The 22096-nt window shown below is 43.5% G+C and overlaps 2 protein-coding genes across 2 annotated transcripts; both read left to right on the top strand.

The window, feature by feature from the left end:
* The first annotated feature begins 350 nt into the window (after positions 1–350).
* LOC133139143 (complement receptor type 1-like) lies at positions 351–10201 on the top strand. The gene is made up of 8 exons (XM_061258482.1): positions 351–763; positions 1411–1614; positions 2105–2293; positions 3717–3813; positions 5993–6066; positions 8395–8574; positions 8723–8899; positions 9403–10201. The coding sequence occupies exons 1-8, from the start codon at positions 706–708 to the stop codon at positions 9468–9470; spliced, it is 1047 nt and encodes a 348-aa protein (XP_061114466.1). The 5' UTR covers positions 351–705; the 3' UTR covers positions 9471–10201.
* Positions 10202–13157: 2956 nt separating this feature from the next.
* LOC133138822 (ubiquitin thioesterase OTU1-like) lies at positions 13158–21857 on the top strand. The gene is made up of 3 exons (XM_061257903.1): positions 13158–13232; positions 15792–16017; positions 17218–21857. The coding sequence occupies exons 2-3, from the start codon at positions 15813–15815 to the stop codon at positions 17931–17933; spliced, it is 921 nt and encodes a 306-aa protein (XP_061113887.1). The 5' UTR covers positions 13158–13232; positions 15792–15812; the 3' UTR covers positions 17934–21857.
* The last annotated feature ends 239 nt before the right edge of the window (positions 21858–22096 follow it).

Below are 22096 nucleotides of genomic sequence, written 5' to 3'. Positions count from 1 at the left end.
GCGTAAGACATTAATTATTGAGAACACAATTATTTATTTTTGAATAAAATTACATGTTTTCCACTTAGATTTGTCCTTGCTGCTATTTTCATAGGCTTGACGTTTATGCATGAACGAAGTCTAGAAACGTGAAAGACGTTTCCTCTCAATCTGAGGTAAAATTAATCTGGTGGAAATCAGGTGTTTAGATATTTAAAAGAGCAACGATGTGCCGCCCTGGCTGTGTTGGTTGCATTGTTGATATCATTCTGAAATATGGGGTTCATGGGGACCCGAGTCAAATGCAAAACAACCATTACTTGCTGCATTTGGAACAAGATTGAAGAGAGGTGTTTTCCTCGTTGCTTTATGAATACACATATCCCAGCATTACGGGACATAGCCGATAGACAGCCGCATAGACTCCAATTTTACGACATTACTTCTACAGCAAGGCGGAGCAGATTAAGGACTATCGTTCAGACATATTCAGACGGCCCGACTGTACGTCATCTCTTGCTCAATAAAGACTAATGCCAGATCACAAGGCATCATTCAAGACCGAATACTACAAGCTAACTTTAGACTGCATTGGCAACGTAAAATATTTGCGCCTTTGCTTGAGATTTTAACACGTACATACAGTAAACGGTAGTCGTCTTCGTTTGCTTCTTGTTTTCTTCTTGAAACCGAAGTAGTAAAAATAAATATCTTAGCTACGCGACTATGTTGAACTTGCGCGAAAAACTATTGCTTTTTTTTGTATTTTTCATACAGCTTTCCGGTAAGATATTTCCACTTATTTTGCATTTAATTGTAAACAAATTGTAGCAGAACACAATCTAGTTCATGGCGTGTTGTGGATGTATCTGTGCATCTTTCTGTAAACATTTCAAACATGTGTTGAGGGTTCTTGAAATGTAGAGTGGTTTAAATGTCTGTTACAATGAATCTGTAAGCAAACCTGAACTCTAAATGCCACAGTTTCTGCAAATTTAAAGGAATTGCATTGCTTTTGTTACTTTTAAAATAGATGTTTACTTTTAAAACATTTTTGTATTTAATTAAAAGTAATATTACTGTAAGCAATTGACTACTTTTTCTGCAGTCTGCAGAAGAACTGTGGCAAGTTCTCCAGCATGCTTGCAAGAACCTCCCTGCTGATTGCTGAGCGTTGGCTATCTCAGAGAACACTAAAGTTTTAACACCGAAGGGTGGTCACAAAAAATATTGATTTGATTCAGTTTTTAACTATTCTGCCAAATTACTAAAATGTAATGTTAAATGTATAGTATGTTTATTTAGGACTTTTATTGAATTATTTTTGAAAGAATCTTATCTATACAGAATGTTATACATGTGCCTAAGACTTTTGCACAGTACTGTAGCTTAACATTCAACTTGATTGGCATGACAACCTGCTCGACGCAGAAGGTGCAGAAATCACCTGCCCCAGTCCATCTGTGGCCCATGGTGTGATGATCAAAGGAGATGCTGCAGTGTACAACACAGGAAACAAGGTGATCTTCAACTGTGCTAATGGATTCGTTCTGAGGGGGACCCGGAAAATCACCTGTGGATCAGATAGCCAGTGGCAGCCCAAAGCCCCCACATGTGTGCCCTCCAAAATTATTAGTAAGTAGCTGTTACACTCTTTCTCTTCTCTCCTCTCTTCCCATCTACTTCTATTTTTGTGTGCTGTATATAAGTTTACAGTGTATTCACTCCATGCAAAGTTGATCTTAGTTATCAATATTTATGATTACCATGCCCAGCGTTAGGCAAGGTGGAAGCAATGATCTCTGATGCAACACATTTATTTTTCCCTTCGTTTAGTGCCCTCTGCCTGGAATGATGACAATTCAGATGACTGAGTTGGCCACCTCTTAAAGTGGCAATCTATGATATTTAATATGAACATTTACCATATCCGAGACATATTCCCGCTGGCATTTCTCTTGCGATGACCATTAAGGCCATTTGACTTTAAATATTTTTTTATATACTGCACATAGTCCCCCCATTTTAGGGACCAAAATTGATCCAAGAAAGGCAGTCATTATTGTGTTATTCTGTTGGAATCACGTTTCCTAATCTTAATCCATTTTTTCCTCTCAATTTTCAGATGGCTGCAGGGCACCACGCACCTTCCCCAATATGGTCTTAACTGACCATTACCTGTTACAGAAAGACTTTCCACCAAATTCTGAAGTCCGCTACACGTGTACCTTGGGATACAGAAGGTCAGGGGGGCTCAGAGCCATTAGTCGCTGTGTAAACAAAAGGTGGACACCTCCTAATCTGAAGTGCGAACGTAAGTAGCATATACGTACATACAAATGCAGTCCCTCCAGATGGGCCTGTCTGCTGAATGCTGAAAATAAAGCTCTATTTAAATAACCAGCCTATTGTACAATGCCAGGTCCAGAAAGAATGAAATTGTGAAATAAAATTGGTATGACACATGGCAGCACATGATTGGCTATAGTGATGCCAGGTGGTTTCATCAGTGGGGAGTTCACCACCTCACAACCCTCTGCTGCCCTGTGTCTGTGGTGTCCCTGTACCAGCTGGGTGAGCAGTGACTTGGGGCTTGATGAGAAGTGCTTGGGGCTGGGTGAGCAGTGACTTGGGGCTGGGTGAGCAGTGCTTGCGGCTGAGTGAGCAGTGCTTGGGGCTGGGTGAGCAGTGACTTGGGGCTTGATGAGCAGTGCTTGGGGCTGGGTGAGCAGTGCTTGCGGCTGAGTGAGCAGTGCTTGGGGCTTGGGGCTGAGTGAGCAGTGCTTGGGGCTGTGACTGCACACTTCAGCTGGTTAAATGCTAAGTTTAAAAACTTGCTTCTTAAGCTGTAAATGTGCAAAATGTACACGGGGGGAGATGCTATATATTACATAAAGCTACCATGTAGCCTGTTGAATACATTACATTACATTACATTATTGGCATTTGGCAGACGCTCTTATCCAGAGCGACGTACAACAAAGTGCATACCCATAACCAAGGATAAGTGCGCTGAAAGACCCTAGAGGGAAGTACAATTTCAATTGCTACCCGTACAACAAAGATAAGGACTTATCTTTTCTTTTTTTTTTTAAACAAACAAATATAAACAAACAACAAAGCTTAGCTATCTAAATACTGCTTACCTAGCCAACTAAAAATACCGAAACACAAAGTAAATCACAAAGACAACAATTAAGGTTCACAAGGAGGTAGGGAGGGATGGGGAGAGGTGCTGCTTGAAGAGGTGCGTCTTCAGTTTGCGCTTGAAGGTGGGGAGAGATTCTACAGTTCTGAACTCAAAGGGGAGTTCGTTCCACCACCGTGGAGCCAGAACAGACAGTAGTCATGAGCGTGAGGTGGTGGTTCGGAGAGGGGGAGGTGCCAAGCGGCCTGTGGAGGCTGAATGAAGAGGTCTGGCAGGGGTGTAGGGTCTGATGATTTTTTGTAGGTAAGCTGGGGAAGACCCCTTAACTGCTTGGAAGGCTAGCACCAATGTTTTCAATTTGATGCGAGCCATGACAGGCAGCCAGTGGAGGGAAGTAAGCAGGGGGGTGACGTGTGAGTATTACACTGTCACCCCCCTGTCATCAAATACACTGACCAGGGCTGTCAAACCCTGTTGCTGGTGATCTATCAACTTGTTGACTTAGCCCTGACTTAGACATACCAAAGAGGAGCTGGCTCTTTACATTATTCTGTGATTATTTGTAATTTATTGTGTTTTTTCCATCCAGGGAAATCATGTGGATCTGCAGGGGAAATTTTGAATGGCCATTATGAATACGCTGGTGCCTTGTATGGAGATACAGTTTCTGCTGTTTGCAGCGAGGGGTAAGAAATATGCAGTGTATGCAAAATGACACCAGTGGATTGTCAGAGTCGTATGTCTAGCCTACATATTACTTTGCAGGCAGCTTTTCTTTAATACATTTTTTATGAAATGAATCTGTATCATGTCAATTTTGTTCAGCTCACATTTGATAAATGGGGCCCAATGTGTTTATATAGCTAGGTATTATTCACTAAAGTGATTTTCTTTATGCAAGGGTACAAGTAGATGCCATTCGCAATTCCTTCTCCCCACCCTCTCCTCCTGCTGACCCTCCTACCTTCCCCAACTCCCTGTCCTCCTTTTCTCCCCTCTCTGACTCCGACACTTTGAAACTCCTCACATCCCACTGCCCAACCACCTGTCCTCTTGACCCCATCCCCTCTCCCCTTCTACAATCCATCTCTAATGACATTCTCCCTTTTCTCTCCTGTCTAATCAACACCTCCCTCTCTTCTGGCACCATGCCCTCTTCCCTGAAGAGGGCCAGAGTTACTCCCCTGCTTAAAAAGCCTACTCTTGACCCCTCTGCTCTGAACAACTACCAGTCTGTCTCTTTTCTTCCCTTTCTATCTAAAACTCTGGAACGGGCGGTCTGCTCCCAACTGTCCACTTATCTTCTCCAGAACAATCTCCACAATCCCAACGAGTCCGGCTTCAAGAGTGGCCACTCCACTGAGACTGCCCTGCTCGCAGTCACTGAGGCACTCCACTCTGCTAAAGCCAAATCCCTCTCCTCTGTCCTCATCTTCCTCGACATGTCGGCCGCCTTCGATACAGTCAACCATGAGATTTTGCTCTCATCGCTGACTGGGATGGGTGTCACATGATCTGCACTGGCATGGTTTTCCTCCTACCTCTCTGGTCTTTCCTACCAGGTAACTTGGAGGGACTCAGTCTCTGACCCTCACCCCCTACAAACTGGAGTCCCTCAGGGCTCAGTTCTTGGTCCTTTCCTCTTCTCTATATACACCATGTCTCTTGGTTCTGTTATCTCTTCCCATGGCTTTTCTTACCATTCTTACGCCGATGAGTCAACTCTTTCTTTCCTTACCCCCAATACCCAGGTTACCACACAGATCTCTGCCTTCTTGGCTGATAACTCTGTGTGGATGACTTCCCACCACCTGAAGCTTAACCTTGCCAAGACTGAGCTTCTCTCCATCCCTGCCAAGTCCTCTCCGACAATCGACCTCTCACTGACTGTTGAGGACTTTGTAGTATCCTCCTCCCATACGGCCAAGAATCTTGGCGTGACTCTTGATAACAGCCTCACCCTTGTTCCACATGTATCCTCCACTGCCAGAACCTGCAGGTTCTTCCTTTACAATATACACCGTATCTGTCATCTCCTGACGGAGAAAGCCACCCAGCTCCTAGTCCAGGCGCTCGTCATTTCCCGTAGGGATTACCGCAACTCCCTCCTAGCCGGTTTCCCAGCTTGTGCCATCAAGCCCCTCCAACTGGTCCAGAATGCTACAGCCCGCGTGATCACCAGTCAGCCCAGGTCGGCTCATGTCACCCCGCTTCTCATTGGCCTCCACTGGCTTCCTATTGCCGCACGCATCCGATTCAAGGCCCTCGTGTTGGCATTTCAGACTTCCCCACCTTACATACCATCCTTGATCACTCCCTACTCCCCGGCTAGACCACTCCGGTCTGCCAGCTCTGGTCGCCTTATGGTTCCCTCTCTACGTGCACCTGGCGCTTGAGCTGCACATTCACGCCTGTTTTCCGTTCTGGTTCCTCAGTGGTGGAATGACTTGCCTACCACTGTCAGGACAGCAGAATCCCTCCCCCTATTTCGACGCAGACTAAAAACACACCTTTTCAAACTGTACCTTAGTCCTCCCTCCTGATTCCCCTGCCCCCCCTTTCCGATATCCCTCTTGTCTAGCCCAAAACCTTTTTTTTTTTATTGCACTTACGATGACTGCATTTTTGGTTTGGAACAGCACTTCATGTGTACTTTACGAGTTATGGATGTGATGCTTTAACTTGTGGAAGAACCTATGTACTTGTAAGTCGCTTTGGATTAAAAGCGTCTGCCAAATGACTAAAATGTAAATGTAAACTGTCACTGCCCCTGGGAATAGAACCTGTATCCAGCTCCCTCACTGTTGTAATGTAGTTGTTGTAATGGCTTGTTATTTTTGTTAATATGACTCTTCTGTTTGGTAGGTACACACTGATAGGGCGTGATTACAGACAGTGCCAGGACCAAGGCTGGGATGGAAAAGCTCCTCTATGTGAGGGTAAGCTCTCTGATTTCAACAGCTTTAACAGTCAGGGCTGTTTCTTAACTAAACTAGTACCATTCAGTCACAGATCAAATACATATACTGGCATTGTCTAATGGGGGAAGGAGAGAAAGAGTTGGGTGTCATCGGCATAACAATGATAGGAGATGCCATGAGCAGAGATAACGGGGCCAAGGGATCTCGTGTAGATGGAGAAGAGGAGGGGTCCGAGGACTGAGCCCTGGGGAACTCCTGTAACAAGGGGGCGAGGGGTTGACACTCCTCCAGCCCAGGACACCTGGGAGGAGCGGCCAGAGAGATAATATTTAATCCATTCTAAGGCTGTGCCACAGATCCCTGTATATGCCAGGGAGGCTAAGAGGATGGAGTGGTTGACCATGTCGAACGCCGCAGAGAGGTCAAGAAGGATCAGGACAGAGGAGAGAGAGGTTGCTCGTGCAGCCTGAAGGGACTCATTGACAGAGAGGAGTGCGGTCTCCGTTGAGTGGCCAGGTCTGAAGCCGGACTGGTGGGGGTCCAGCAGGTTATTCTGTGAGAGGAAGGAAGAGAGTTGGTTGGAGGCGGCTCGTTCGATGGATTTGGATAGGAAAGGAAGGAGAGATACCGGACGGTAGTTTTGAGTGCAGGAAGGGTCTAGAGTGGGTTTCTTTAGGAGCGGGGTGATGTAGGCCCTCTTAAATGATGAGGGAAAGCAGCCAGAGGACAGAGAGGAGTTAACAAGGGAGGTGACAAACAGGAGGATGTCAGGCGTGATTGCCTGAAAGAGGTTTGAGGGGATGGAGTCCAGGGCACAAGTAGTAGGGCGGTGGGAGAGCAGGAGGTGAGACACATCAGCATCTGTAAGGGGACAGAAAGAGGAGAAACAGGGGGCAGACACAGAAATGGAGGCAGGCATAGAAGTGGCGGTGGTCGCGAAGGTGCTGCGGATATCTGCAACCTTCTCGTCAAAAAATACCGCAAACTCATCAGCAGTGAGCGAGGACTGAGATGTTGGGGGAGGTGTGCTCAGAAGAGAGGAGAAAATGGAGAACAGTTGACGAGGGTTAGAAGTGGAATTCTGGATTTTTGTTTGGAAGTCATTTATTTTGGCAGTGGTGATAGCGGAGGAGAATTCCGCCAGGAGAGAATGGTAGGAAGACAGGTCCGATGGGTCTTTTGATTTCCTCCACTTCCTCTCAGCTGCACGTAGGCTGGGCCTGGAGGAACGTAGAAGGTCAGAAACCCATGGGCTGGGAGGGGAGGATCGAGCAGGCCGGGAGACAAGAGGACAGAGAGAGTCAAGGGCTGAGGAGAGAGAGGAAAGCAGCATGGAAGATGCCGAATCAGTGGGTAGTTTGGAGAAGGATTTAAGAGGAGGGAGGGAAGCGGTGACTCTGGGGGCAAGGGAGGAGGGTGATAGAGAGCGGAGGTTACATCGGACAGAAACAGTGGGGGTGAGAGAAGGGGAGGGAGGCAGAGGGGCTAGGGGGATGGAGAAGGAAATGAAGTGGTGATCGGACTTGTGTAAAGGGGTAACAGTGGAGTTAGAAGAGGAGCAGTTTCTCAGGAAGATCAGGTCGAGAAGGTTTCCAGCCTTGTGAGTTGGGGGAGAGTGCTGCAGAGAGAGGTCAAAGGAGTGAAGTAGTGGTAAGAAGGCAGCAGACTGGGAGGCTTCCAGGTGGATGTTGAAATCTCCCAGGAGGATAAGTGGGGTGCCATCCTCAGGGAATGCGCTGAGTAGAGTGTCAAGCTCATCAAAGGAAACTTCCCAGGGCACCTGGAGGATGATAAACAACAACAATATAAAGTTTAACAGGGTGAGTAATTGAGACAGCGTGGCATTCAAAGGTGGATAGGGATAGGTCAGTGAGGGAAAACGCAGAGAATTTCCACGAAGGGGAGATCAGCAAGCCAGTGCCACCTCCACGGCCAGAGGGCCGGGGGGTGTGTGAGAAGGAGAAGGAGGATGAGAGGGCAGCGGGGGTGGCGGTGTTCTCTGGTATTATTCATTAATATGCTTATCTAAATATGTGAGTTGTCCTGCCTGAAAGTTATTTGTATTCCGGTCACTTTCGGTGCGTACATATTTGCCAAACTCCATCTTAAAATCAGGTTTGCTATGTCTGTTAGCACTGCAGGGCTGTTTGTGTGTGTCCTATGCTTGTAAGGCTAACATGCCAAAGTCGTATGAAGAGAAAGATTTTTGTGACTCTATAGTAGAAATATAATATACTGACATGGTTTTTCAGAAACATAATATAATATTATTTAATATAATGAAGAAATATAATAGACATTCCGTTGTTTTGATGATAAGTTGTGTATGTGTATGTGTCTCCCCAGCTGTGAAGTGTGCTGTCCCTCCTGAAGTGGTTAATGCAGAGAGGACGGGTGACCCGGACGGGCCCTTTGTGTACAGCACTGCCATTCACTACCGATGTCGCCAAGGGCAGCTGATTGGCCAAAGAGAGATATACTGTACCAAAAATGGGACGTGGAGCGCCCCTCCCCCAGAGTGTATTGGTATGGAGCCTGGTAACCAAGTGTGCCAGTATCAACAAAATACTTGATTAAGATTGTAATAATTAAGATTGTAAATTAATCTATTATGCTATAGTCATTATATTGTTAAATGTACCATAAACTAAAGCAATAATTCTATTCCATACAGATGTTACGTGCCCTTCTCCCTCCGTGCGATTTGGAAGAATGACCAATAGACGTCACCGTCAGTATAAGTACGGAGATTACGTGTCTTTCCAATGCACTGAAGGTTATCTTCTGATGGGAGAAAGCCAGGTTATGTGTGGACGGACAAGTCAATGGATTCCCCAGCTCCCACAATGTGGTACGTAGCTAAAATGTCAGTTCATAGTTTGTTTTGTTTTATGAAGCTAGCCTGTGAACTGTCATACTCCAGCAGGTGAGGGAGGGAAGCATTGAATAAAGTGCTCACAGAGTGTATGTGTATAAGCAGCAGAATTATAAGACACCTTGCGTCTTAAACTCTTGAGGGTGCCATTGTGAAGATGAAGCAATATTTTAGCAATTAGCTAGGGTACTTGCTCTTAGCATCAGGCTGTCCCAGAGATTTTTGGTCTCTGTACAAATGTAAAGACAGGATGTAGTATAATGCATTTGCACTTTCAAATCAGGCATTTTAGTTGCTAGCTAGTTACATTACAACATAAAAAAGGAAGAGTGCAAATTCCAAAACATATTCTAAAAGCTATGATTGCTGTCCGCAGTGACTGTTGACATCACAGTGCTAATTATCCAATGTGTTGTAACCATATTCATCAAATTGTGCACCTTCTGAAAATATATATCCCTATCTCTTTCTTCTTTCAGAGAGAACTCCCAACTTTGTATACCATCCAATGGTATACAAGACTAGGTCCCAGAGGTATTATAAATAAATATGTGCAACAAATGCTGTAAACAAAAAAATAGTTATTGACATAAGCTTTATTTCCCAGCATGCATAAAGTAGTGTGCTTTATTAATGATCCAATGAAATCAACCAAAGTCAATTTACACATAAAAAAAATATTTCCCCACAATTCCACAATTATTGGCACCCCCTGGTTTAATACTTTGTGCAAACACCCCTGGCAATGACAGCTATAATTTGGGATAAGTTTAGAGACATTGGGAACAATTTTTGACCGTTCCTCCATACAGACCTTTTCAGAATCATTGATATCCTTGGAATACCCCCCTCTTCATTTTAGACCCTACGTTTTTCATGGAATTTATGTCTGGAGACTGAGATGGCCATTGCAGAACATGGTTTTTGTTTTTACTTAACTATTTCTGTGTGGATTTTGATGTATGTTAGAGTCGTTGTCCTGCTGGACAATTTACCTATGACTAAGTCTCAGCTTCCTAGCAGAGGAAGCCAGATTTTCTGCCAAGATTTCCTGGTACTTTGTTGAATTCATTGTGCCATTGATCTTAAATAGTGCCCTTGACTGGCAGTAAAACATCTCCAAAACATCAATGGCCCACAGGCATATTTGACTGTAGGTATGAGGTACTTCTCCTTGTATGATTTCATATTGGTTGTGATTTATGCTCTATTACATCTGTTCACATGACTATCCATTTCCTTACACTATAATAAAACCTTTTTAATATTGACTTTTAACTTGTTTCCACCCCTCGAATCTCTCGGTGTTTTGTTTTTGTGACAAATACTGTGAAGAAAGTTCAGTTAGCTAAATATGGGTTTGTAGGATAGATTGCTAACTAAACCAAAGTATCTTTTTTGCCAGACATCCACTATCTACTTGGGGAAAATGTACCAAGTAGTATAGTATGTTTTTGTGGTTTCTGTGCTGTCTGACTATGTGGCAAATTGGCTACACTTACCGTCTTTCTATTAAATTTTATAATTAAAAATGTCAGTTTGAAACATCTGTTATTCTTATCTTTATTTTGATGGATCAACTGCATTTTGCTGCCATCTACTGTAAAAGGGGGGTAACATTATAATCGCTGAATAACAGAAACGTTTTCTGTATACTTCAGGTAGGTGCTGCCTGGGAACCTGCTATAATCTCATACCCATAAAAATACTGGACCATTCTTTTAGAAGGAAAGGCTCCAATTAATTGAGATAACAAGGAGGTACAAATCAACTCTTGTGTTCTGCACTCTAGATTTTCCATACAGCTTCAGTGATGTATAGAGCTGATCCACATTTGGCTTCTTCCCAGGGTTTATGAAATTGCTGTTGTGTTTGTTTGTGTTTATGGGACCATTACCATCTTGGAATGTGGGGACATGATTCTTCATGAGGGAGAGTGGTTTGCATGGTAAAGTTGGACCCAATGAGTCCCATGAGATGGCCATAAATACCATTACAGATCTACTGCCATGTTAAAAGGATGGCAATAGACATTGTGGGTCCAAACATAAACCTAACCATTCATTCATTCATTCATTATCCTAACCCGCTTATCCTGAACAGGGTTGCAGGGGGGCTGGAGCCTATCCCAGCATACATTAGGCGAAATACACCCTATACACCCTGGACACCCTGGACAGGTCACCAGTCCATCACAGGGCACCCTCATCATTCACTCACACATTCATACCTACGGGCAATTTAGACTCTCCAATCAGCCTAACATGTCTTTGGACTGTGGGTGGAAACCGGAGTACTCGGAGGAAACCCACGCGAACACGGGGAGAACATGTAAACTCCACACAGAGAGGCCCCAGCCGACGGGGATTCGAACCCAGGACCTCTTTGCTGTGAGGCGGCAGTGCTACCCACTGCACCATCCATGCCACCAATAAACCTAACCAGATATTGAACAATTAGTGAAAGCCTTCTCATCAGACCATATTTTTTTCCACTGCCTCAAAACTGGGATCCCAATGTGGCATGAAAGGCTTTCACAGGCTGTGCCCCATTTATGTCCAAAATTACTGAATGAAAGTAAGGGGGGAAATTATTTGGATACATTTAAGTCAGAACTTAAAATATATTCAAAGGCATGCAGGTTCGGGACTACAGATGAAAATTAGCTCATTAGCTAACTGGCACATTTGCATTGATGTGGAAACTGAACATGGGCATTAATGTGCACTGCATACAACAAATACACTTTTTGGTTAAAGTGACTGTAATGGGCCTGGAAATGCCACAAAATCACCACCGATTATCATTACACATCAAACTAATGTAAATAACTATAATAACACACATTTCAAGTCAGACTTATAATCTGTATTGAAAATAAGTGTATGGGTGTAGTCTGGACTGCCTCACCATTCCACCTCCCTACTCAACTCCTCCCAAAATCTAATTGTATTAGAGAAGGAGGGAGACTGGGAGATGGACAAGGTTAGTAGATGGATTAAGAGCTGGAAAATAGCAACCACACCCCACACAGAAAGCACCCAGTTTGGATTTGAACCTAGGGCATTTTAGCTGTGAGGCAACATTGTTATCCACTGAGCCACAGTGTCACCACACAGTTAATGCTACACATCTCTATAAAAAATAGCTCGATACAAATCTCATGATCTCAACTATGGGATGAGATATGCAATGAGACTTAAAATATGAATTGGCCATTAGGTCAAAAACTGTATAGTTCTGAAACAAACTATTATGGGAAAATAAGATAAGTATGAACTTATACTAAAGTAATAGAAAAACTGGACAACAAAAGGAACTTCTCATGATCCAAAGTATACCATCTGCTAAACGTGGTGCAGGATAAATTCTGAAGTCTCAGAAACCTCTGCTCAGATCCAACCAAATGCCTCAAAACTCATTTGACAATGCAACAATATTTCATGGAATGTTTTTCTTGGCCCATGTCAACACCCAAACTGAACCAATTGCAAGTGTGTTTCGCTGAAGGCTGAAGACTGAAATCCCCAAAAACAAATGACAATACTACACTCAGTGGCCACTTTATTGGGTAGATCTGTACACCAGCTCATAATGTATATCTAGTCAGCCAATTATGTGGCAGCAACTAAATGCATAAAAGCATGCAGACATGGATAAGAGGTTCATCTGTTTTTCAGACCAAATGTCAGAATGGAGAATAAATGTGATCTAAGTGAATTTAACATGGCATGATTGTTGGTGCCAGACTGGGTGATTTGAGTAGAAACTGCTGATCTTCTGGGATTTTCACATTGTTAATGAGAGAGGTCAGAGGACAAGGGCCTAAAGTCTAAAAAAATAAGTCTAAATATATACCCAACATAGTGATCACTGAGTGTACATGACAACATTATTTAAGATTATATGAATTTATTCAATTGTTTTTGGTCCACTAAAATGGGGGGGACAATAAAAAGCATTGTGACTCCTGCATGGATCACTATCCAGTTTATGGATATATGTAAATACCCTTGAAGCTGCATTTTAACCTCTCATTCATCGTTCAATTTCATATCCAATGTGCTGGAGTGGGCTGTCTGTCACCATACAGGACTTCTCTGTATGGTGGGAGGCAGTGCCGATTGGTGGTTGAGGAGGTGGCCAGGACACAATTACCTAAATGTGCGCCACGAGCAAATCCTAAAAAGAAAATTGTGCATACGTCATACATTTGTGTATTGACGGTTTGTTTGTGACGTTTTACGCGTGCAGGTCTCAGGCGAAGTGTTCATTGTTGTAAAGGGAGTCGGTCTTGCTGAAAATACAGGTAAAAATACAGCGGGCTGGCAAAGTATTAAAGCAAGTGTACTCAAATGCATAAAACGAACTTCCATGAGGGAGAAATTATTTTGCAATGTGTATGTTTAGGCGAATACGTGTAGCTATCTGTATTAGTTACTCATGACATTGCTAACCTCAGCTTCATTTTCTATTCACATTAATGTAAGTCAGCTAGCGAGCTCGAGCTGCCGCTCGTGAGTCAGTAAAAATATGCTACTGGTATGAGTTAGCTAGCTAGTATAGTCAGGCCATATTGTTAAGTTAACACTATTCAATGTGGCTTCCTAGTCGTACAGTCAGTTGGGCAGTCGCTTTGTGTTGCAGCCAGTGACCTGTTGGCTAACAGAAGCTAACCTCTGCCTGCTAGTAGCGAGATAGCTAGCCAGCTATATTGAGTTAACTAGCTAAGAAATGAGGCGGTTGTTTACATGAAATCAACCCCCTTGCTTGCTTGTTAATTGTATTTGGAGTGAATTCGATTTCTATCAGGTGTTATTGCTTTACTAGGGAGGGCAAAGTGGAGCTTTATAATGTAGACCGCTGTGTGCACGTGCGTTCGCCAATACATTTCTCACAGAAAACGTAATTTGTCCACTTTTTTACTTCACAGTAGAGGTGATCAAACTTACAATAACTAAGTGCTAGCGTGTTCTAAGCCTTTGTTGGTTCCTGTACGAGGTTAGCGTGATGTAGCTAGCATACGCGAAAAGCACAAAGCCATACAATTTGCTTTTTAACGGCACTTATCGAACGATAAATAAAAGCATTCGATTACGTTCAACGGCACCGACAATTTCTGTCGCACCGTCCATAAATGGCAAAAGTCCCACCATAGGATTGTTTTAAACCTTTAAAAGTTATACATTTTCTGAATCGTCATTAATTTCTCTTGGCCGCTATCGGTGATTCCGCGTGACCTGACAGTTCAGTTGCGATGTAAATTACGTTAGAAGGATACAACACGGTTATTTGCTACTTAAACGTAGACGCACGCTCAAGAGCGTTAACATGATTGAAGTCTGACATGTCTATTGTCAAAATCCATTGAAACTATTCAAAAGTAACCAGGGACTTTGGACTTATACGGCTGGACATACCGAGTATCCAGCGAATATACAGTCACAATTTTGACAGTTCAAACTGCCACCAACTGCCATGTATGAGCGCGTGAAGTAAACCAGTAAAAGCAATTGTTGCGTCACCATTTTCGAGCTCCATAAATGAAAACAATGGAATGGTCAGTGAAATCTGCCTGTTTTTCAGTGCCGTAGGGGTCCAGCATTTAACATTGATGGAATGCTGGTAAAATTAGCCCTTAAAAGCCACAAAAACAGTCATTTCATCACATTAAAATTCCACCTAAGCAGAAGTATTGTCCACAACACGTTAATTTAAGGTTAAACTGAGATTTAAAATCATAATATTCATGTTGATTTCCGGAAAAACATTTTTCGGTTGTCCTCCCTAGTTTACGCATATCTAATACTACACCGTCTGAATCAACTAGCTAGCTAGCTAGCTAACTGGCTTCGTGCATCGAACTTCACACAAATACTTGCGGGCTATCCAATCCTGTTCCTGGGGATCTACCGTCCTGTAGGTTTTCACTCTAACCCCAACAAAGCACACACCATTTAACAGTTAGTGATCTCCGTGAGCTGCGAACGTTAGCTAATTAACTTATTAGAATCATGTGTGTCAAATTAGGGTTTAAATTAAAACCTACAGGACTGCATATCTCCAGCAACACTGTTGGGGAGCCTTGCCTTGTCAGTAATATAATGTAACTTACTGTATATACAAGATGAGAGTATGGCACACTGACATTGGTTGCAGGGGTTTTCAACATACTGCAAACAAATAGGTGTTAAGTTTTAAGTTTCGTTTAAATTACATTATTCTACCACGTAAATACATATAAATGAATGCAAGAAAGCAGCAATTACCAGGGTCCAAACACTTTGAGCTAAAGCAAAAAACATTAACGGCTGGACTCAGTTGGCAAAAGGAATAGCTGTCAACTGTAGTCCATTGGGATAAAGCACGTGCTTTCTTTAAAAAAAATGTCTGGAATTAGCCTACTGGAAGTGATTTATATGCCATATTTTGACATTGATAGCAGACGGAGTTCAAGTAATATACCAAGTTCCATGATCAGAATTATGCAATATATTTTAAAAAAAGCTGAAATCTAATATGGTGAAATTTGATGGTATTGATTCAATCGTTATTCATCGGGAGTTGAGAAACTTGTGTGAAAAAGTTCAGTGTCTCATTCAGTGTCAAATTGGTAGTATCAGTTGACAAATTCAGGGACCTATGTGTTGGCCTATTGTTAGCTGATTTGTATGGGTGACCATTTATTTTTCTGCCAAATAAAAAAAAAAGGTTTAAAAACATAACTATTATTATTATTATTATTATTATTACTAACATTTGGGTTCCAGCTCTTCCAGTGCTAGCGCCCATAAAAATAGTAGATAGTTGCATATATGTAAAAAGTATGGAGTAGCTAATAGTAAGTTTGGGTACGTGGGCCTTGCAGGAAGGGAAAGCCTGGTGGAAGATGCTCCGTCTGCGCTGCAAGGCCAAGAATGGGACTCACATGATGCAGGGCCTGACCCTCCAGTCCTGCGTGGAGGAGCTAAAGAGCAAGGTGGAGGAGCTGACGGGCATTCCCTGCGACGTGCAGAAGATCATGGTGGGATTCCCCCCCTCCAGCCTGGATCTCCGCAGCGGGGACTCCCTCCAGGACTACCCCATCAAGTCAGGTGAGGGAGTTACACCTGGGGGGGTGTAGTCACCAATGCGGGGTTAAGGGCCTTGCTCAAGGGCCCAACAGCGGTGCGGATCTTATAGGGGGGACACTGGGGCTTGAACCAGTCATGTACGTTAGCCGCTAGGCTACAGGCTGCCCGACGAAATGAAACTTCCATAGGAGTGAGCTTTTTCCACTCTCAGCACCCTGCCATGTTGCTCAGGCAGTACACTGTTGCTGCAAAGAGTCATTGCCCTCACTGTTTCAACCTGGCTCCGCCTACTACACAGTAGAAAAATGTGTTCTGGGTTGGGTGGAGTGGCTGTGTTTGCATAAAGTGTTCTGTAGCCGGCATCAGGTGCCAAGAGTGTTCTGTGTAGTACTGATCCCTAGCAGCTGGGCTTCAGACTGTGAAAATGTGCGTTAAAAAGTAAATGGACAAATTGTGGGTGTCAACAATGTTCCCAGTTGACATCTTGATTGACATCTATAGTGGCACCTCCAAAGAGTTACTCTGACATCATGAATGGGGTGGGGCCAGAGTCGAATGCAGAAAGTATTTTTCCAACATTAGAGGGCAGTAGAACATGCTTTTCTACCAGATTTTTTCTACAAAATGATTATTATTTCAGAAACGCTGAAATAATTGCATGGTTTACTATGAATGAGGTAAACAAACACCATAACATTAAATGATCTAGAGTGTAATTACCCTTTGAAATCTGAAGTGTCCCCGTGGTTGCTGTAAAAATTAACCTTTGCAATTTTTGGGAAAAACAGCAATGCAATCAAAACAAACTGTAATTTTATAAATAGTAAGTACTAGCTATAGTAATAGTACTGTTGTGATTACGTACCATACATGCATATGATACAGGTATATATATAAGATATTTATTTATTCTGACCTGGAATTTCCTACTACTTATTGATTGTATTGCTGGTCTAATATACATCTGTTGCGTAGTTAGATTATTATTTATCTGTGTTCAGCCACAAAAATCAGCTGAATTTGGGAAAAATTGAAAATTCTAATGCAGTCTGAGTGCTTAGTAAAGTATAGGAATTAACATTAAATGTAGTCAATTTTGCGTCGTCTCAGCCTAGATTCCAGTCCAAGTTATACACAACTGCAGCCTCCACTGGACTCAAACCAAGCTTTCTGGGCCTACATTCCACTTTCTCCCTTACTGACTGACTAACCTTGTTTCAGGAGACACCCTTATAGTGGAGGAGGAGAAGAACAAACCGCGGCCCCAGGCCAAAGCGGCGGTGCCCAGGGCTGGAGCGCCCCCGGCCAAGCCCCATCTGGAGCCCGGGCCCACTCTGGCCCGACGGGTGGTCCCCGCCGACAACTCCTGCCTGTTCACCAGCGTGTTCTACGCCATAGAGGGCGGGGTCTATGACCCGGCCTGCGCCCCCGAGATGAGGGGCCTCATCGCCCAGATCGTGGCCAGCGACCCGGCCTCGTACTCCGAGGCGGTCCTGGGCAAGAGCAACGAGGAGTACTGCGCCTGGATTCGCCGGGACGACACCTGGGGCGGGGCCATCGAGGTGTCCATCCTGTCCAAGTTCTACCGCTGCGAGATCTGCGTGGTGGACACGCAGACGGTGCGCGTGGACCGCTTCGGGGAGGACGCGGGGTACCGCAAGCGCGTGCTGCTGATCTACGACGGCATCCACTACGACCCCCTGCAGAGGGAGGCGCCCGGCTCCCACGCCCCGCCCCAGACCATCTTCCCCGCAGCCGACGACATCATCCTGGCGCAGGCTCTGGAGCTGGCGGACGAGGCGCGCAGGAAGCGGCAGTTCACGGACGTCAACCGCTTCGCGCTGCGCTGCATGGTGTGCCAGACGGGCCTGGTGGGGCAGGCGGAGGCCCGCGAACACGCCAAGGAGACGGGGCACACTAACTTTGGAGAGGTGTGACGGTCCCCCCCCCCCCCCCCCTTTCCCCTTTACGACTCCATCTGCTGTATGTGCACCTGCACACATACACCCGTATATACATGCACACACACACACACATACACACGCATAGAATTCAGACCCATCAGTCATCTGCCACAGAAAGTGTCCATCTGTACTGGAGGCTCAGTAATAGTTCGATAAGTTCACTTGGCTGTGCACCTTTGGTCTTCAGCACAACAGGCTAATTGTGTGCAGTGTGGCCAGCAAGTGACAGCAGGCCTTTACCCTCATTAAAATAACAGACCATCTCCACCTCTCTCTCACACACACGCACGCAAACTAACCCCCTCACTCTCACACACACACACACACACACACACACATCGTCCCTGTCCCTCTCTGTCTGAACTCAGAGGTGTGTTTCTACCTCACCCCTTCTTGGATTCACTAGTTGGATGTTGTCTTCAGACACCACTGCCCAGCCTCACTGTTACCAACCCTTCAGTGTTAACAGTTGCAGTTTCCACTTTCAGCTTCATCCACAATCCCATATAACATATTTATTCTGTATCCTGGATCATTTGCTGTCCTTTGTGCTTTGTTTTGCATCTAGGCAAGTGATCTCTATTCCTGGTCCTGGAGAGTCACAGGGTCTGCTGGTCCTAGCTGGTACCCTGCATTCAATTGTTCAGTCAGTTACACAGTTGACACAGCTGCGGCTCTCCAGGACCAGGAATGAAGATCTTGGTCATATCCTGTTATGTATGAGGTGTTTTTCAGGTTTGTGCTCATCTGAAAAATCAGTTATACCATAACTGACCTTATGGATCTGAAAGATCAGTTGTACCATAACTGACCTTATGGATCTGAAAGATCAGTTGTACCATAACTGACCTTATGGATCTGAAAGATCAGTTGTACCATGGCTGACCTAATGGATCTGAAAGATCAGTTGTACCATAACTGACCTTATGGATCTGAAAGATCAGTTGTACCATAACTGACCTTATGGATCTGAAAGATCAGGTGTACCATGGCTGACCTTTTGGATCTGAAAGATCAGTTGTACCATGGCTGACCTTATGGATCTGAAAGATCAGTTGTACCATGGCGACATGATGGATCTGAAAGATCAGGTGTACCATGGCTGACCTTATGGATCTGAAAGATCAGTTGTACCATGGCTGACCTGATGGATCTGAAAGATCAGTTGTACCATGGCTGACCTGATGGATCTGCAAGATCAGGTGTACCACGGCTGACCTTATGGATCTGAAAGATCAGGTGTACCACGGCTGACCTTATGGATCTGAAAGATCAGTTGTACCAGTTGTATGGAAGCGAGCGATCCTGCTCAAAGTTCTCAATACCAAGTGCAATAATAGTATCACCATGGCAATGCAGTGTGCCAACAAACTAATGTTTTTTGTTTCATTAGTACTGTACTTTAATTTTACCTCGCCTCCCACATCAGCAAACTATTGATGCATCACATGATAAAATATACTTAAGAGGCTTAATACGCAACATATATAGACACATCATTCTTTTATTTAAAAGGAAAAAAACTTGAAAATAGCATTCAGTAGCATGATAAGCTCAATGTTTTGATACAGCCTCATCGTGTGTTTGAGTCACCATTCACCCTGTTATTAGTACTACTTAGAGGGGGGTACAAATGTGTAAGCTGCTCCCAAAAATTCCCCTCTGAAGTAAAAGTGCACAACTACAGTATGGTCATGTGCTTTTTTCATTTTACACACACCGATTTTAGCCTTTGAAACCACAAGTGAATGGATGAAATCCTCAGCTGTACACATTTGTCTCCATTTGTGAAATAAGTTGTAGCTTTTAAGAGTATAAAATAACAAGAAGTATAAGATCCAATCTTATTACAATAGATAGAGGGGCAGAATCGTTTTGTAAAAGTTTGCAGAGTGGTGTTAATTATGCAACCCATGCATTTAGTCCACTTATATCCCGCGCTGAGTATTCTGTATTCTGTGTCATGGGCTTTCTTTGAGCAACAGACATGTAATGGATTTTGTACAGCTCATGTGGAAGGGTGCAGACTTTTGGCACATACCGTATGTGTTGACTTGATGCAGAACAGTACCTGTTGGGCAGCATATCTAACCCGGATGCTAAGGCATTTCAACACAAGCTGGACTGCTGTGCTGAAGACACACAACACAGGGCAAATTTTCATTGTTGGAACACTCAGGTGAAAAATATGTGAAATGCGGAAGCCAAATGAATTTGGTAAGTAACTTAAGGCCTTTCCATATCTTAGGCTGAAGTTAATAGTAAGACTGTACTTGCTAGAAATGCTAGTGTCCTTCACTGACAGACTGGCTGATTGAGTGACTGAGTGACTCCCCTCGGCAGCAAATAAGAGTACCTCATTTCACTCCTGTATGTCCAAAAGACTGACAGTGCTGCTGGAGTCCCTGAACTGGTTATTCATATTTTTCTGTCATCATAGATTGGAAGGATGATGGTATGATGAAATATGCCCATTGTTTGCCAAATGGGAGCAAAAACTTTAGACAGTGTAGTATGTTTTACCATTGTTCTGGAACGAACAGTTTACAAGTGTGTGTACTTTTCTTCTTGTTAGTATGCTATTGTACAGGGACAGTGTGTTGTAGTATTGCAACATTCTATTTTCAGCTGCACCGTCACCTTTCATGCCTTCAAGGAAGTTTCAAATGGAAATTTTAACCCAAGCCCCAGTGTTACAGTACAAAGACCGGGAGCATTTCAAAGAAATACATTTGATTGAAATTTGATTAAATGTTGATTATTGTCAGTGTTCCCGCTTTTTTGCCTATCATTACGTGTGATCTTAGATAAACCAGTGTTTGTTCCTTTTCAAGGTACAATATTATAATCATAGTGGTTGCCATGATTCCAGTGTTTATGTATCAAGGTGTCAGATCCATCAGCATCATATGCATGCTTGCATATATCTTTTGGTGGGCAGTTTAATACGTTCAGCAGCAGGTACAGTATGCCATTTAACTGTCATCCGCTTGTTACGTAGCGCCAATGAAATGAAAATGATGGTGATTTTAAATGCATGGATATATGAGTGCAGATACCTGTTCAGAGATGGTTGCACACAGCTAATGAATGTTGCATGTGAGACACTATACAGATTGTACTTGATTCCCAATATGCTGTCACAAAAAAAAATGATTAAGCTTCGTTCTTTGTGCAAAACGTCGTCGTCATTGTTGGTTTCTTGGCCGATCACCTATGATTCTTACAAGTATGTTGTTCTGTAATGTGGTATATGTTGCATATTGGTGCTGAATGCATTGCCTCATTACTATGCTGCAAGTTCAACTTTTGACATGTGTTATCCTCAGACTACCCTTATCATGTGAGCATACATAGGACCCACCTCATAAAGCTTTTTCCTGTCTGTTGTAAACACTTGATGTGGAGTTGTATCGCTCAGGACATTCTCGAACGGAGCTGACACAGTGGATGTGTGATGGACACACGCCAGCCTGAACGGGAGAGACCGCACTAGTTCTGTAGGAACACCTGTTCGTTTAAGGTGGAAACGAATCGATTACTTACAAATATGTACTGCTTATGCAAGAGTGAACTGTAGAGGATGGTTGTTTTTTTGTTGTTGAGGTGTGAGCATTATTCTTTGGAAAAGGTTGAAATAGTTTGGAAAAGGGAAATAGCCAGAAAAATTGCTTTTGAGAATTGCAGTAGTGGACATTTTAGAATGGGTAGGTTTATGGGTTCAATTCACTTTTTTTGTTTTGGTGAGAAATGCAAGCCCCTGTTGTCATAACCTGGTGCTTTGTACTGCCCTTGGGACATAACTGTAATGAGTATTATTTTATATTTGCTGGAAATTAATACAGGTGCAGTGCAAATCAGGGCAAAATGGCCCATCAATAAAATATTCTGAAATTATACTCTGTTTTGCAGTCATTTAAACACTAGTTGTTGACCTGTTCAAAGCACAGTGGCAGGGAGGGGTAAAAGTGCCTTTGTGTTTATTATTTCTGGATGTTATAAGGTTCTGGAGGTTATAAAGAGACTCATTTAAACAAAATATACAATATAAAAGTTTAGTTTCTAGGCAACCATTTTAATTAGTTTTAATTCTGTGCCCTTGAAAGAAAACGATGAAACGAACAATGAGTGTATTT

This window comes from Conger conger, chromosome 10, assembly GCF_963514075.1.
Source record: "Conger conger chromosome 10, fConCon1.1, whole genome shotgun sequence".
NCBI lineage: Eukaryota > Metazoa > Chordata > Actinopteri > Anguilliformes > Congridae > Conger > Conger conger.
The sequence above is the reverse complement of the archived record's forward strand: the minus strand, read 5'-3'. Positions and strand labels throughout refer to the sequence as shown.